Source organism: Gossypium hirsutum, chromosome D11 (assembly GCF_007990345.1).
Source record: "Gossypium hirsutum isolate 1008001.06 chromosome D11, Gossypium_hirsutum_v2.1, whole genome shotgun sequence".
Classification (NCBI taxonomy): Eukaryota; Viridiplantae; Streptophyta; class Magnoliopsida; order Malvales; family Malvaceae; genus Gossypium; species Gossypium hirsutum.
Window position 1 is genome coordinate 31602011 of NC_053447.1, and position 16443 is coordinate 31618453.

The 16443-nt window shown below is 34.0% G+C and overlaps 1 protein-coding gene across 2 annotated transcripts; it reads left to right on the forward strand.

The window, feature by feature from the left end:
• Positions 1-7538: 7538 nt before the first annotated feature.
• Positions 7539-11900, forward strand: LOC107913380 (uncharacterized tRNA/rRNA methyltransferase YsgA). 2 transcript variants are annotated; one of them, XM_016841949.2, is made up of 5 exons: positions 7615-8003; positions 10059-10070; positions 10181-10353; positions 10935-10985; positions 11459-11900. In XM_016841949.2, the coding sequence occupies exons 1-5, from the start codon at positions 7967-7969 to the stop codon at positions 11846-11848; spliced, it is 663 nt and encodes a 220-aa protein (XP_016697438.2). In that variant the 5' UTR covers positions 7615-7966; the 3' UTR covers positions 11849-11900. The 2 variants fall into 2 exon arrangements, with proteins under 2 accessions (XP_016697437.2, XP_016697438.2); XM_016841948.2 differs by having other exon boundaries at positions 7539-8003; positions 10059-10353.
• The last annotated feature ends 4543 nt before the right edge of the window (positions 11901-16443 follow it).

The window sequence follows — 16443 nt, forward strand, 5'->3', positions numbered from 1 at the left end:
ATTTAACACTCTATCATGTTCCTGATGGCCAAAATATGGATGCAATATATTTGCACTCACCGGGCGCCTACCCATAATGCCTCTGACATTATTTCTTATCAAGCGGTTATGCTTTATTTGATCTTGCAGCGTGAACAAATTTGTATAAGCCATTGGATTTACGAAGAGATGCTCAAGTGCATACGAAATCAAATGCAAAATATGTACATCCCACATTTGATTATCGCCCTATGTCACCAAGATGACGTCTCCATGTCACCAATCGAGTCATTTATGAGACCCACCAGGAGCGTGATTGGGGACAACTTGTACGACCAGTTCCTCGAGCTTCAAAGCAAGTAAAACTGAGAGAATGAGCAAAGAACAAAGCTTAGGAGCGATACCCAAGGGCCAATGAAGAGGAAGGGAAAAGCACAAACATAAAGGATAACGGGCTTCATGGACATGTCGTGATCAGAGTGGCATACCCGATGGATGCAGGACATGAAAGACATTCTGATCCGATCGAGGAACAAAATGGGTGGCACACACCAGTACCACTACAAGATATGTTCGAGAGGTTCCCATTGCCCGGTGAGGAGGGCATGGATGATGATGATAAGGATGAAGATGACGGGGAAGAAGATATCCTTATCGTACCACCGGACTATGAGCAGGTATTTCGCTCAGGCCACTTATCGACAAGAGCTGTAGTGATCCGTGACCCAAGCCAGCATAACCTGGCCCAGACTTTGAGAAGGTGGGTAATGGAAACATCGGCGGGGCACAATAGTGGCAAGACCTATGTGATGGAGGATTCAAAATCTGAGTTCGACTGATTTTAAACATTTTTATATTTAGATTTTTAATTTATTTTTGGGATGGTTTTTAAGTTTTGCATTAGTTTTAATTAGTTAGGATTTAGCACTTTCTATATATGTTTGTTTGCTTTTTATTTTTCTTTGTAGGAACCCAAAAATTTTTTTATGATAATACAATTGCGAGCAAAAATCGAGAGGAGTAGTCCCACCAATTGCAATGCACTTACCACGTCAATCAGGTAACATCTTTCCTTTATCTTTTTAGTTAGTTTATTTTCCTTGTTTTTAGTTTTTAGTTTTAAATTTTCTTTTTAATTTCATTTTTTTGCTTGAGCTCGTAGAAATACAAATGATTGATTAAGAGCATACACCTAGGTTGTTTGTTAAAATTTTAAATTTAGCCTGAAATTAAATAATTTAGGTTGTTTATATTTAGACTACTTAGTTCAGTTTATTATATTGTAAATAGGTAAAAGAGATTAAATCTACCAAGTGATAAAGGTAGATACAAATAGGTAATTATATTTGTAGAAATATAGGATGATCGAGTTAAATAGAAAATACTCGGTTAAATCCATGGTTATTGAAACAGTGCAGTGTGAATAATATAACCCTTATAAAAAGTGCCTGAGAAAAATCTCAAGTATATTGGAACATAAAAAGAATAAAAATAAAAATAAATCATAAGGGTTTTCGAGGAAATATTACTGCATTAGAGTTCAAAGCATGGGAAAAAATAAACCGAGTAGGAAAAAAATATTCGAACTGACTATACTTTACAAAAATAAGTATTATATTTGTATATACATTTTGATGGAGAAATATATTTAATTTTCTTTAACTTGTTTACTTTTAATTTATTGAACTAATCTGTTTAGGTATAAATAACTTTGCACGGTTTAAATTTCTAGCTATAGTTACCTATTTAGGCAAATTTTCCTAGTGTCGATGCTCCGACCCAATCTCGTGTATTAAGCCGGCTCAAGTACAATCTCTTTTCTTTGCATGTTTATTACTTTTTTTTCAGTTTGAAGTTTGTTTTCGGGTAGTTTTCTTGAGGACAAACAAAGACTTAAGTGTGGAGATATTTGAACTGTCGTTAAATGTAGTAATTAATTCGGGTCAATTCTACACTTAAGAAGCTTGTTTTCTAATAAATTTATGATTTTAATTTACGTTTTCAGTATTTAGGCCTTGAGATTAAAAGTTAATAAAAATAAGTGTTTTTAACATATTTTGTAGGTGTTGTGACCCAATAGGCCGACACAGGCCTTAGGTTGTGTAATGTGTTCAATTGAGTGTGTAAGATTAAGATATAAATGCCCAATTGACATTGATGCACAGGCTTCCCGAGTCGCAAAGCACCAAACAATCGACTAAGGCTGGAATTAGGTGTCGTGTCACACTATAGCCTTGGTGTGGCACGACACACATCGATGTCCTACCCAAGTAATTTGGGGTTATTTTTATCCACACTGTAACACCCCAAACTCGGCCTGGAAGTTATGTCTGAATTTGGCGATGTCATATGATAGTGCGTTTGAAAACCGTATCATTGCTAAAATCGTTTTCCGTTTAGAACTAATCATTATCTTTCATAAATTCTCAAATCGTGATTTATTTCCAAAACGTTATACTTTGTGGAAGCTTTTAAAATAGTTTGCGTGTGCGTGGTATTTTGATAAAACATTCATTTCTTTTGAAAACCTGAGTTTTACCTACTTCTACCAGATATAACCAGAAAACAATATAAAATCCAAATTTTAGGTAAAAATCCATATAGGCCATTATTACAGAAAAATACCCCAAAATAAAACATAAAATCGTAAATAAGTATCAAATAGCAAAAAGGAATCGTGTGGCCACCGCTGCGTCCTCCACCGCACTGATCCGCCTATGTCTAGGGATTACGTAAACTCAGTGTGTAATCCCCATGCAAACAAACAGACAATAACAGATAATCTCGGTTTGGGCCTAAGCCCTTTTCAATTTCAATATCAATATCAATTTAGGCCTTAGCCTATTTCAGTAACAGTAAGCATTAGGGCCTTAGCCCATCACAGTACAGTAACAGTGACAGTTATGCAGTTATAAAATCCTACCCAACCAGCTTCTACACTCCATCTCTGTCCAACCCTACACTCCATGTGGGGATATAATCAACCCACCCATCCCAACATTCCAAATAGTACCGAATGTGGCACTAGACAATAGTTGCAGCTGAGCTGCCAGAAAGTTAGGCTTGAAGTCTTTCAGTACATTTCCTCCAATCAATATCAATCCCACCCCAATGCAATGCAATATACATATATGACATGCTAAAGCATAATATCATGCATAAAATCAGGGCATACAGTATCAAACCAGTGGGACCTCATCATACTTAATAACATGCATAATCGTATTAGTCATACAACCATTTCAGTTAATTAGGGGTTTAGGTAAGCTTACCAACCCTACAATTGGTCCACAGTCGACTCGGGCGACCCGTACAACCTTAGCAGACAAACAGTGAAAATGGGCCCACGACCCATGTTGCTTGCCCATGTGGGCCCACACAGCCAAAAATGGCCTTGGCCGTGTGGATCTCACGACCTAGCCCAATATTCTCACACACCCATGTGGTTCACTCGTGTGGGGCCCACACGCCCGTACGACTTACACGGCCCAATTCGGCCCGGCCCATGAATCGTACATGGCCAGCCTCGTCGATCACACGCCTATATTCGATCATACGACCTACCACAAGGGCGGCCGTACGCCCGTGTGGCATCGACAATCACATTTTTTAGCTTTTTGCCAAATTCTAATTTCAGAGTTGTGTTTACACACTTGGTTCGTTTGTCACTTAAAAGCACTTTCGAGCAATACCGAACCTAAAATTGATGAACATACATTCGATTAATCACTTTAATGGCTGAATTAAAACCAACCCAACAACTTACTCAATTAAGGAGCAATTGGAACTTACCCCTAACACTTCAAACTCGGTTTGCTCACGAAATAGTATGAGAAAAGTCTCGATCCTCTCGATTTACTGCTGTCAACAACACGTAATCTCTAACAAAAAGAAATGAAAATGAAATGAAATGATTTTGCACTAAGCATGACTACCCCAACTCACACATAACTTACCCTTTACCTACCAACGTGTAATCAGCGAAGAAAGAACGCAACTCCTTGATTGAACGAACAAAAAGGATACACAAAGATGAGAAAATTCAAAAGGACAATTCGGCAGTACAAGTAAAAGGAAGAAAAGGCAGCAGGGATGAAAAAAAGCCAGAAAATGAGGAAAGAAAAAATAAAATTCAGCAGAGGGCAAGGAAGGAGAGGGCAGCAGAAAAATTTTGGAAAAGAAGGAAAAGAAACTATAAATGACTGAAATTGGGAGAGTGAGAGAAGAGAGCCAAAATCTTCAGTCCACCAAATCGGGATAACTCTACAATTCTATTTTTTTCTCCTAAAATCACTCCAAAACTCCCCTACCACGCTACTACTACTTAGAAACCCAGTCAAAACAACATTTTCACTATCAGAATTTTAGTCCAATTCAAATTCTCACACAACAAAAGCAGCAAAATAAATCCCTTATTTGCACAGGGATTCAAACTCAGGACCTCAAACATAACCAACACTCCACTTAACCACCAGATCAGCAGACCCATTCTATTAATAATTTACCAACAACTAACTAAGAACCTACTAACTAGAGGTAGGGATTTATTCATAAAAACAAAAATTTTAACCAAGCTAAAGCTTGAACTTAGGACCTCCCAAACACTCCCAGAACACATAACCACTAAAGCTAACAGATATTTGTATCACAAACATACAAAAATAAATATATAAGGGATTTTTGGGGGGTTACACATGCAATCAAACTTATATGAAGACTTAGGATGTGCCGAAGACCTAATTTGGGCTGCCAACACCTCTATAAATAAGACATTAGGGGTTGAATGTAATCAAGTCGTCCAAGACGCCTTCAAAAACCCTCGTAGTTTAGAATTAGTTTTAGTTTGTTTTCTTTTTGACTTTTACATACTTTTTTGTTTTTCTTCTTGAATCAGTTTTAATTCAAGGATTTGTTTATTTAATTAGAGTATTTAGTTTATATTTTTCTTTGCATTTGTCTTATTTCGTTATTCCAATAGAGAGAATTGCTATTCCATTCCCTATTCGATTCTCAATCCATAATTATTCAAATCTTTTTTGTTCTCCAAATCAATCGTGCTTCTTACATGGTTTGTTTAATCGAAGTTGAGATTCTGGATAACATGAATGGCTAAATCCCTTAGGGGAGATTAACGAGTGGATGATGATGTGACTAACGGAGGATTTGGGATTTTTCGAGATGGATTAGTTGGTATAAATTATGTGTTTTAACTATTAGGCTTAATAACCTTAATAAGTTATCATAGGGTAGATGAGATCGGAAGATAAAGTTAAACCGAGTAAATCGTAATTTATCCTAGTTAAGAAAGTGATGTAAGGAGATAATTGAGTATCAACCAATCGGTTAAGTTAATTAGAGCCAGAAGGTAATAATTGCTTAATCCATAACTAATTCATTCTAGACTCCCAATCCGAAGTTAGTTGCAAATCTTAAAGCGAGTTAATCTTCGTGATTGGTTTATCAGTTTAATTAATTAATTAATTAATTAATTTCTTTATTTTTGTTAGTTATTTATTTTTAGTCCTCTTAATATATTTTATGATCCATCGTGATATAGGAATTAACTATTACTACTTAGACTTAATATTGTAAAAAGTATTTTCATTATTTTTTCCATCCTCCTTAGGTACAATCCTTGGAATACTTCCGGTATTTCGTTGTACAACTACATTACAATTTGACCCATGTACTTGTGAACAACGCCGTTGTCAATTCTTATATTTTTTGTGTTATATTTATTCTATAAATGATAGCTCGTTTATAGGCGGCCACAATCCAACTAGTCGAGGATGTTCACTGTGGTAAGAACATGGACTTGATAGATCAGAGTGCTAAGGAGACCCTTTGAAAATACTAGAGGTGCAAAAAATTGATATGAAGCCTATTGAGTCATCAATGGGGCTACCACCTATCAGAGATATGGGTTGTGCATTAGACTTGAGGGGAAAAGTGGTGATGCAAACTAGGTAGTTAGATCGAGCAAATACTACGAGTGAGGTACATCTTAAACACTTATCTAGTGTTTTGCATTATGACTTACTGTTAGCTTGGCAAAGACACATGGACCCTTTCAGAGTTCTGAAGTGGGTAAGCCAAGGGGCTTACAAACCAGAGTTAGCGACAATACTCAAGGTTAACCTGGTGTTTAATGTGAGGGTGGTGAAGCCTATTTGTAAGGATCAAGAGAATCCTAATCGAGGAAAGTCACGATGGGGGCAAGTAAGAATGGTGACCTCTTATGATCGAGATGTACAAAAAAGAAAAACAATAAGTTAAGTGACGACGGAGACAAAAGCCAAATAAAAAGTTTTAAGGGGCAGAACTACCTGAAGGAGAGACTAGTTGAGAATCAATTGAGGCATTGAGGCAGTTCTGAAATGAGTCAAACTAGTGCCATTCCGAAGACGTGACGAGGGTGTCTCGAGAATGAGTGGGGGAATAGCACAGGCTGCGAATCAAAACCCATAATCATTGTGTATAGAAATGTCTCATGGAGGTCAACTAATTAAATGAGGCTCATTTGACCCACTTGAACTGGCCCGATTCGTGGAACATATGGAGAAACTCATCTAATAGAAGCCTTGGTGGCTTAGTGAAACACTCTAGTAAAACTAGAGTTACAATGGTAATTATTGTAAATAATAACGAATAAAAATGTATATAGTTAAATCCATTAGAACTCTCATATTGTAGATTGGCACTAATCTCAACTGTTAATGTAATTTGATCTGCATTGTTGGATCTGAGGGAGCTTAACTATAAATAGAGGTCTTCCCCCTCATTTGTATTCATCTCATGGTACTTCATTCATTCTTGAGTTAAAGAATTTATTGAGAGCATTTAATCAAACACCTTGTGTCCATTGTTTTCTTATGACTTTTCAATTCTCTCGGTTCTCTTTCGTTTCATGTTGCTTTCGCTTTATTTTCGATGCCTTGGAGAATTTTATCAATGATTTTTACTTTGAGAGAGTTAAATTGACTTAGACGGATTTTAACCCAAGAAATCATCTAAGGCCACATGGATTGCAAGATTGAAGTTCTAGCCCCATGACAAACAAATCACATACATGACATACGCATATGATAGGATTCGAGACCCACATGGAGCAATTGAACAGGTTAAGACTCAAAAGCTCTGCCTTAACCAACAAAGCCAATACACAGCTTAAATAATTTTTAAGTTAAAATATATCACAAGTCCCTGTAATTTTTAAGATTTAGTCTCTCTACTTTTAGATTTCAAAATCCAATTTGAATTTTTAATATTATTCTTTTTGTTAAATATATTGATGTGATATTTTGAAAAAAAAGCTCACTTGGTAACTATGCAACTAAAAATATATATTATAATGAACTTAAATTTAACAAAATAATTTTAACAATATTAACAGTTTGATCAAAAATTTGGAATCTGAAAAGTAGAAGAACTAAATTTTTAGAAATAAAAGTATAAAGATTAAATTTTAAATTTACTAAGAGTAAAGGGACTTAGGACACAGTTTAACCAAATTTTATTAACATTTAAATATAAAATATTAATAGATTTTAAAATTTAATAGCAATCCGAAGCTGCCCCTCCCTAGCCCCTACGGCCTGCTGTATAATTTTTCACTATTACCATCATTTTAATGGAAAATTTTCACTCTTACTTTTAGCTGCAAAGATATTTGTATTTTCTGGAAGGACTCCATAGATTAGACAGCGAGAAAGAATGCTATGCTCGTACAAGCTTTGGGTACAAGCTAGTTATCCTCCTCACTTGAAACTACTAAATCAGAATTCCAATATTCCAATCCCTAAAACAAAGACCCAATTCCAAAGGAAGTCTCTTGACAGTAGATTTGACGATATTGATGACGATGCTGATGGTTCTGGGTTAAGGAAATTTGCATTGCCATCCCATGTTAAATCCATTACAAGCACTTCAAACCCATTTGTAAAACACTGTCTTAAGCTCAAGAACAGCTCTTCCTATCGCCATTCTCATGCTTCTGCTCTTGTTGTGGGCACTACTCCTATCAGGTAACCTTTCTATTCAAAGTTATAGTTTGGGTCTCTTTGAATTTTCAGTTAATTGCCCAAAACCTCAAATGGGTTGCTTTTATTTCATGCTATTTGCTTTCTGGTACTTCAGTTGCATAGAAATGGAGAAAGAACGAAAAGATAACATGAAATTGTTCAATCCCGTCCCCCTCTCTCCTCCAAATATACTAATTGAGAAATATGATTTGGCTTTTCAAGTGTGCATTTTAACTATATTATTATGTTCTTTCGACCAATATTTTCTGCTCCGTTAGCTTGTTGGTTTTGTTTTGAGGATTATGAAACTTACAATTTTGTAAGTTTTGTAATCAAGTTCTAAGTTTTCTCTTCCAGTAGTCTTGTTGCTAGCTAGTGTGTTCTCAACCATGAGGACTGAATTGGGTTCAGACCTTTAGGGTTTATACGTATGTTAATTAAGGAGTTTGTTGCCTTGCCAAACAAATAGGAAATTGTTTCTTCGTTTAATGCTAGATAAGTTCTGGTTTTGAACTAAAGAAAACTATAACTTTGTGGTTTGTCATAAGTTCCTTTATCAAACAATAGTTTCACACTTCAATATTAGTTGATGAACTACTTTGTTTGGTTAGATTATTTGTTACTCCAGCCATTTTTATTTTTTATATTTTTCCACTCTTCCTTGTAATCAAAATAGTTCCATTTAGTCTATCATTTTAGTTACCTATAGGATCTTACATTCAAGAGCTTATTGATCTCGTATTTGTCTGACCATTTATACTCATGTGAGAAGCCTTGTATCAAAGTTGTGCCGTTCTTTACTGCTGTATGTTAATTGTTCGAAAGTTGAGTCATTGCCTGTCAACTACAGACCCTGCCAAGGTGGCTTATTTTCTTTCATCAGTTATCAGATGATTATTTCCTTCTTTCGTCATTATGTACATAACTCATTTCATTAATGAGTAACAAAACCTCAAATGGGTTTCTTTTATTTTATGCTATTTTCTTTACGTTACTTTAGTTGCTTAGAAATGGAGAAAGAACATAAAGGTAACAGGAATATGTCCAGTCCCACCCCCTCTTTTAATTATATTAACTGCGAAGTATGGTTTTCTTTGTTTACTCTTGTGTTCATTTGAACTATATTCTTATTTTCTTTCAATAAAGATTGTAGTATATGCTTCTCTGTTAGCTTGTTGGTGTTATTTTGAGGGTTCAGAAACTTTTTTTCTTTAGCAGTTCTTCAACTGGCTTCATGGTTTCGTATCAGCTTATTAGAAATGCGGTGGTTCTGTTCTGCAGTCTGATTCTAAGTTTTCTCTACCAATAGTCTTGTTGCAACATGAGTATTGAATTAGGGCCAGAACTTTGGGCTTTACACCTATGTCAATTAAAGAGTTTGTTTCCTTTCCAAACAAAAAGTAAAAGGCTTCTAGGTTCGATGCTATATCAGTTTTGATTTTGAACCAAAGAAAACTGTAATATTGTGGTTTGTCATAGGTTCATTTATCAAATAATAGCTTCACACTTAAATTCTTGCTTACTTTGCTTGGTTTTGTTATTTTTCTTCAAGCAATTCTTCTTTCATTCTTCCTTGTAATCAAAACAATTCCATTTAGTTTATAGCTTTAGCTACCTATAGAACCTCTCATGTAAGAGCTTATGGATCTGGTATTTGTCTGGAGTAACAATGTTACTCGTGTAAGAAGCCTCTTATCAAAGTTGTGCTGTGTTGTACTTCATTATGTTGATTGTTTGGAACTTAAGTCATTGCCCAGCAGCTGCTGTTTATGTTGAGGTGGGCTTTGTTTCTTTCCAGTTATCAGATGATTATTTCCTTTTTCTTTCACCATATATGTGAATAACTCATTTGATTAATGAGTAGACAAAATTTGCCCCTCATTTGAGTTTTCCTTCTTTCCCTCAAGGCTCAAGCCATCATCTTGAAGGCAATTAGGATGAAGTTAGACATGTAAAGTTTATGGCTATATATTGCATTGTGAGGGAAGTCACTTATTTCTCTTCCAACGTTTCTTTTGGGTTAAGCTAGAGTTATTATGACTGACATGTCTTTTGCAGGGAAATATACAGGTATAAAGAATCTTCACAAGAGAAAACTGTAATAGATTATTTGCTACTGCTTGAAAATGCTGAGATCCCTGAAGGACTAGATACTCACTCTTGTCATGTTGTTCGAATAGGCTCTATGGTAATGAAAAAACTTTCTGGGGTGCAATCAGCTGAGTCCATCGAGGCAATTGCCTTGATGAGGTTCCCTACCAGTTTTTTAAATTTAACTGTTGATCAAAACAAGTCAGATTCTCAAAGCTGGTTCCCATCCACCCATAGAATTTTAGTTCTCGATGGCATTCAGGTGATTTGCAAACTTTTGACAAGCATTTCTTTCCCCTGCTGAGTTAAGCAATTACATCAATATTTCTTTGAAACAAAGGGCCAGTGTTCTTCAAGGTTTTTGAATGTTCAAGAAGTTGTAGCGTCTTGTCTTCTGTCACCTTGAACATTTAAGTAATTATTGGAATCAAACATCTGGTGGAAATCATAAAATCACAAAATTTGTTCTTTAGGAAGTACCCCAAAAAGGTGGCTCTTTGGTTCTTTAATTTTCTTGTCAAAGTCTTCTTCCTGCAACCTTCTTGTATTGGTGGATCTTCTGGAATTCATTGTCATACTGTTTTTTATGTAATGTCAACTAATAAGATTTTTTGTCAAAAGATCCATTGCAAATAGTCTCAAATGCATTGAATTCCTCATTAAGTGCTTGATTCTATTTACCTTTATGTACAATCTCCGGAATAATATACGTTTTCTAGTAACACCCTATAAACATATAGAATCCAATGATTTAATCACGTAATGGCATTTAATCACAAACTATAACTGCAGGCAATTGATTTGAGGGATCTTCTGTAATTCATGAGAAATTAATCCCTGCAGGACCCTGGTAATCTCGGCACATTAATCAGATCAGCTATGGCCTTTCAATGGGTAAGGAATGAAGCTTAACCCGAAATTATTCCTTTTCTTCCTGTCTGCTTCTTGTTGTCAACAGTTCATCTACTTGTTTTCCGTAAGTGTTTATACACATGCATGCTTGACATATAATTTTCCCATAATATTCCATAATAATCTGTATTAACAACCTTTTTTTTGCATCTGTCTGAATACATATCCATTATAATTTATTAACTGTTTTGAAACTCTTCAATCATACCTATGCAGACCTGCATACATTGTTATGTATATAGTATATTCATCATCTAGAGGGAGATGAATGTGAGTAAATGTATCTTTTGCTGACAAATACTTCATTCAACTCATAAGACATAATTTTTTGTTCATCATAGTCAGATAGCCATCCCAATTTCTTTTCTCTTCTTCATTGCAGTTAGTCTTTATTGTATTGAAATGTCTGCATTCCATTATTGCACCTGATTCTGTTTTGGTCAAATATCCAACAGGATGGTATATTTCTTCTTCCTGGTTGTTGTGATCCATTCAATGAGAAGGCGCTCAGAGCTAGCCGGGGAGCCTCCTTTCAGCTGCCTATAGTTTCCGGTAGTTGGTACCATCTTCAAACCCTGAAAGATACATTCAACATGAAGATGCTAGCTGGCCATCCAGATATTGACGGGAAATTGAAAAAGCCGTTTTCACTATCTCAAGAGTTCGTACACTCGGTAGCGCATGTTCCATCATGCTTGGTTTTGGGAAGTGAAGGACGTGGGCTTTCCGAGAAATCTCAGCTCAAATGTGAGCTCGTGAGCATTCCCATGACAGGAAAATTTGAGTCTCTCAACGTTTCTGTAGCTGGCGGGATTTTCTTGTACATGTTACAGCCTAAGAACTAAAGATTAAAGTCTAATTCTCTTTAATTTCATTAATGCATCACAGAGTTCTGAATGTCTGATTCTCTTGATTTTTCTCATTTCTTTCTTGCAATTTGTCTTCGTTTTGTTTTTCCCGGAGAAAAGGGGGATTTTAATTGATTTCTTTAAGTTTGGGAGGCATGCATTCACCTTTATAGATGATCCCGATCATGCCCCAGTGTGCGTGCACTGGGGTTGAGAATCAGCACTACAACAATTATAAATATAGTGATTTTACTGCGAGTGTGACAAATCAGTTGTAATATTTATAGTATTACAATAGAACACTTGAGTATTTCAATGATTGAATCCAAGAGACGGGGACAAAATGATTTCTAAGCAACTAATATGCAAATAAAGAGTCTAGCTAAGTACACTTAGTGTCAAGTTTACTAATTTGCTAATTAACACTAAAAAGGATTAAATCGTAAAACAGACAAAACTTAGGCAAATAAAAAAATAACAAATAGTGTTTGGTCGACTTCGATGTTGCTAATTAATTTTTGGATTAGGAATCTAAGCAGCTTAAATTTCTAATTGGCTCAATTTTACCTTTTGGTCACTATTTTACCAAATTAGAAGATTTAAGTTGGTTTATCTCTCAACCTCATCAAACTAACTTGGGCTAAACTCAAGAGGATCTCCTATTGGTCTCACCTATCTAGATGTTCCCCAAAAAAGCGTCAAATCTAAGTTTTGAGGTTTATTCAATTTAGTCCCTGTACCAAAAAATTAACTAAACAACACTTTCATCAACCAAACACCATAAATTTAGCCACTCATCATCATTTCAATGCATACAACAACCTAATATGTAACATCCCTATAACTCCTTGGTTGAAAATAATATGAGATAGATTTTTAGTGAAATAAGATATAAAGAAAGTAAATGATAAGAGATGTTAGAGAAAAATGAAATAAGAAATATGTTGTAAAATATTAATTTGAGCTAAGGACTAAATCATCAAAATATGAGAAGTTATGTAGTCTAAGTGTAAATATTTAACGTGTGAGGGGTTAAAGCATAAATATAGAAAAGTTGAAGGCCCATAATGCAAATATCTTAAGGGTGGAAGGGTATAGAAAATAAGGAAAATTGATGAATAAGGACTAAATTGAATAAATGGAGAATTATGAGGGATTAAATTGCAATTTTATTGAGTTAAGGGTGATTCAATGATTGAATTTTTAAGAATTATAAAGGGCAAAATGGTCAATTAGAATGAGAAACAATTATAGAGTGTAATGATGACATGTGAGATATTTTAATGATATTTTAAACTAAATAATAAGATAAATGTTATAATATTAATATTTTAATTAGATTTTTATTAATATTTTATTACGAAAATGTTAGTATGAAAAGGAACGAAAGATGAAGAGAAATCATCATCTTTTCATTTTCGAATGTGAGTGAGAGAGCTAGAGAAGAAAATTTTTTTTCATACAATTTGGTCATTCACCCTAAAATCTCACTTTTTCTCTCAAATTTCTTGAAAATTTCTATAGCCACCCAAAAGGAGAAGTGAAGTAGAGACACTAGAGAGTTAGATTATTATCTTGGAAGAAAGAAATTGGAAATGGAGAAAGTTGTGGAAAAAGTGAGGTGATTAAAGAGACAATGTAAGTATTTCAAGAATTTTACTTTATTTAATTTAAATCAAGAATAATGTATGCTAAATTGGTTGAATTAATTGTGAATGTGCAAATATTATGTATGAAATTAAATTAGTGCAATGAAGTAATAGAAAAAAGACTAAATTGTAAATTAAATGGAATAGGTTATGTGAATTTGAATGTTGAAAAGAAAATATAAATAAAGTGTGATGAAATAGTGATGATATAAAAAGTGAATGAGTGGAAAATTTTCAAGTTACATTGAAATTTTGATAATAAAGACTAAATTGTAAAGTGTACAAAATTTTATGTGTGAAATAAAGAATCGTCTTAGGAAGTTTAAATGGAATGTTGAGTGTTAGTGGATTAATTATAAAGTGATGTTAAGGTGAAATTATAGCAAATAATGAATTTTCATGATGTTAGGGATTAAATTGTAAACTTGTGAAATTCATAATTGAAATAAGAGAAGTTATGATAAAACTATATGTTGATGTAAGTGAGTTTTAAAGATTAAATTGAATAATAATCAAAATTATGATAATTATGTATGATTAAATGAAAGTTAATGCAAAGAATCAAGAAAAAGTAGACATTATAGTTTCTGGATAGAATAGTGGTTCAACTTTGAAAATTCACCAAAAATTGTAGGAATCAAATTAGAGGTTTAATCAAATATAATATTAAATCTTATTGAGTCTAGTTTTGCATAGAAGAAACAATGCAAGAAACGAAATTGTAGATAATGAAATATAATAATTTTTGTGAGACAAGGTCATAATGATTTCAGGATCCCCTGTTCTAACTTTGAAATATCATAGTAAATTGTAAAAAATTGTTTAGGTGATGAAATATATATTAATAAAATATTAATGAGTGTATTTTTAAAGGAAACAAACAGAAACATATTACGAGACTTGTACTAAAAGATAATTACTTTTAGTGAAGAAGGTTCATTACTGCCTAGAAGCAAATTAAGGGGAGGATTTGAAGAATAAATTGTATTTATTGTCTTAGGTATAAATTCTGAAATTTTTATAGTAAAAACTTCAATGTGTCTAGTTTCAAAAAAAAAAAAGTGGATCTTAATTTTAAATTCTGTAGATTGAGATATAAGTAAATTAGTGAATGTTACTCAAGTGGACAACTTTACTAAAATTATGTATTTAGTAAAATTTAAATTAATGTTGCATATAGGCATGCAATACTAAAGGCCATAAATTCTCGTATAAATACACATATTTAAAAGATGTGAAATGGAGAGGAGGAGGAAAAATAGTAGAAGAGTATGATGTTAAGAAATTATTTTAAGTGATAGAATTACTAACTCATAAGAATAGTTAAGTGAATTGTTTAAGACATTAAGTGAATAATTGTAATATGAAGACTTAATGAAATTATTTAACTTTGATAGTTGTGTCAGTCTTATAAATTTGATTGGGAATCAAATATTGTTGAAATGAGAAATCGAAGCATAAGAATAATAGTGAATTTCACCATATAGTAATTAAATTTCATAAAGTGTAAATATAGTATTTTTGTGTGAATATATGATGCTAAGATTTAAGAATAATTTATATGAATGAATGATTAGCGATGTCACACTAGTTATCCTTTATGTCCCAAAATTTAAGAAAGTTAGGATTAAATTGAATGGATTGGCGAATTGTCGGGCTCCACTGAGAATTTTAGAAATTTTAGTGGTTGAATATGGTATTTTTGTGTGAATATATGATGCTAAGATTTGAGAATAAGTTGTATGAATGAATGATTAGCGATGTCACACCTAATTATCCTTTATGTCCTTAAATTTAAGAAAGTTAGGATTAAATTGAATGGATTGGTGAATTGTTGGGCTCCACTGAGAATTTTAGAAATTTTAGTGGTTGGTTTGTGATTAGTTGGATCTCAATTCTGGTTTAGTTAGTTTGGAACTGACTGTCTCCTTAGTGTGAGACAAAATGATTAGCAATGAATGACTAAAATGGACTAAGGAGACCATGAAAACTTTGACTATACGTATATATATGTGTGGAGAGGAAAGAATTCTCCTAAATTTAGCCGAAAATCTCTTTCTTGCCTGCAACTTCTTCTTCGGAAAATTTGAAGAAGAAGAAGAAGTTTGAGAAAGCTTTGCATGTTGTGGTAAATGTGGGATTCAAAGTCTAGGGAGTTGAAAATTCGATAAGCTAGTAAGCTTTAACCCTCATTGTACCCATGAATTAGAGCAAAGAGAAGTAAGAATTCTCGAAAAGTTTCTATATAATTACGGATTCTGGATTTTAAGGTTTGAATTCCTTTGATTTAATCAATAAATGGTTAACATGCTTAGCTTCCAGGACGAATGAGGCTATGGCATTTAGATAAGCTAAGTTGATGATGATAAAGGAATTCAAATGGAATTCTGTTCTTTGTCTTTGGGTGATTGATGAAAATGTTTTGTGACTGCTCTGAGGCGTTTGAATCCGCCGTTATGAGTAAACATGGTGAATGAGTATGTTGTGGATGTATATCCTTGTAACAGTATATATTGTAGAATATTATATGATAATCGCATGGCGTTTGAATGATTGGCGTACTGTGTGTTTATGATAAGTATCATACTTTTGTGTGTAATGCTTGTTTATACTATATGCGAGGTATGGACGATTGTATCATGTCGAGGTAGGGGAAGATAGGAATAATTGACAAAATGGAAAAATGGGTAGACTATAATGGGGATCCAAGGGAGTTTAGGCGACATCAAGAATGGTATCACTGGCTCGCTTTAGTGACCCATGACGATGGATTATTGACTCTATGGAGTGACACCGTGATGGCGGTTTATAGGTCCTTCAAGGCGACACCTTGAAAGAGGTTTGTGGTGTAAGACCATAGCTCACTATGATAACCAATAGAGTCCGCTAGGAAAATAAACATGAGGTTACATTATGTAAGACCATGGCTCGGCCATGACAACA

What these genes read in the sequence shown, in the direction of transcription:
- LOC107913380 (XM_016841948.2), top strand. Translation starts at nt 7,693, where the DNA reads ATGCTATGCTCGTACAAGCTTTGGGTACAAGCTAGTTATCCTCCTCAC. An exon ending in TAGTTCTCGATGGCATTCAG is followed by an intron (nt 10,354 to 10,934) that starts GTGATTTGCAAA and finishes TAATCCCTGCAG; the next exon opens with GACCCTGGTAATCTCGGCAC. An exon ending in CAGCTATGGCCTTTCAATGG is followed by an intron (nt 10,986 to 11,458) that starts GTAAGGAATGAA and finishes AATATCCAACAG; the next exon opens with GATGGTATATTTCTTCTTCC.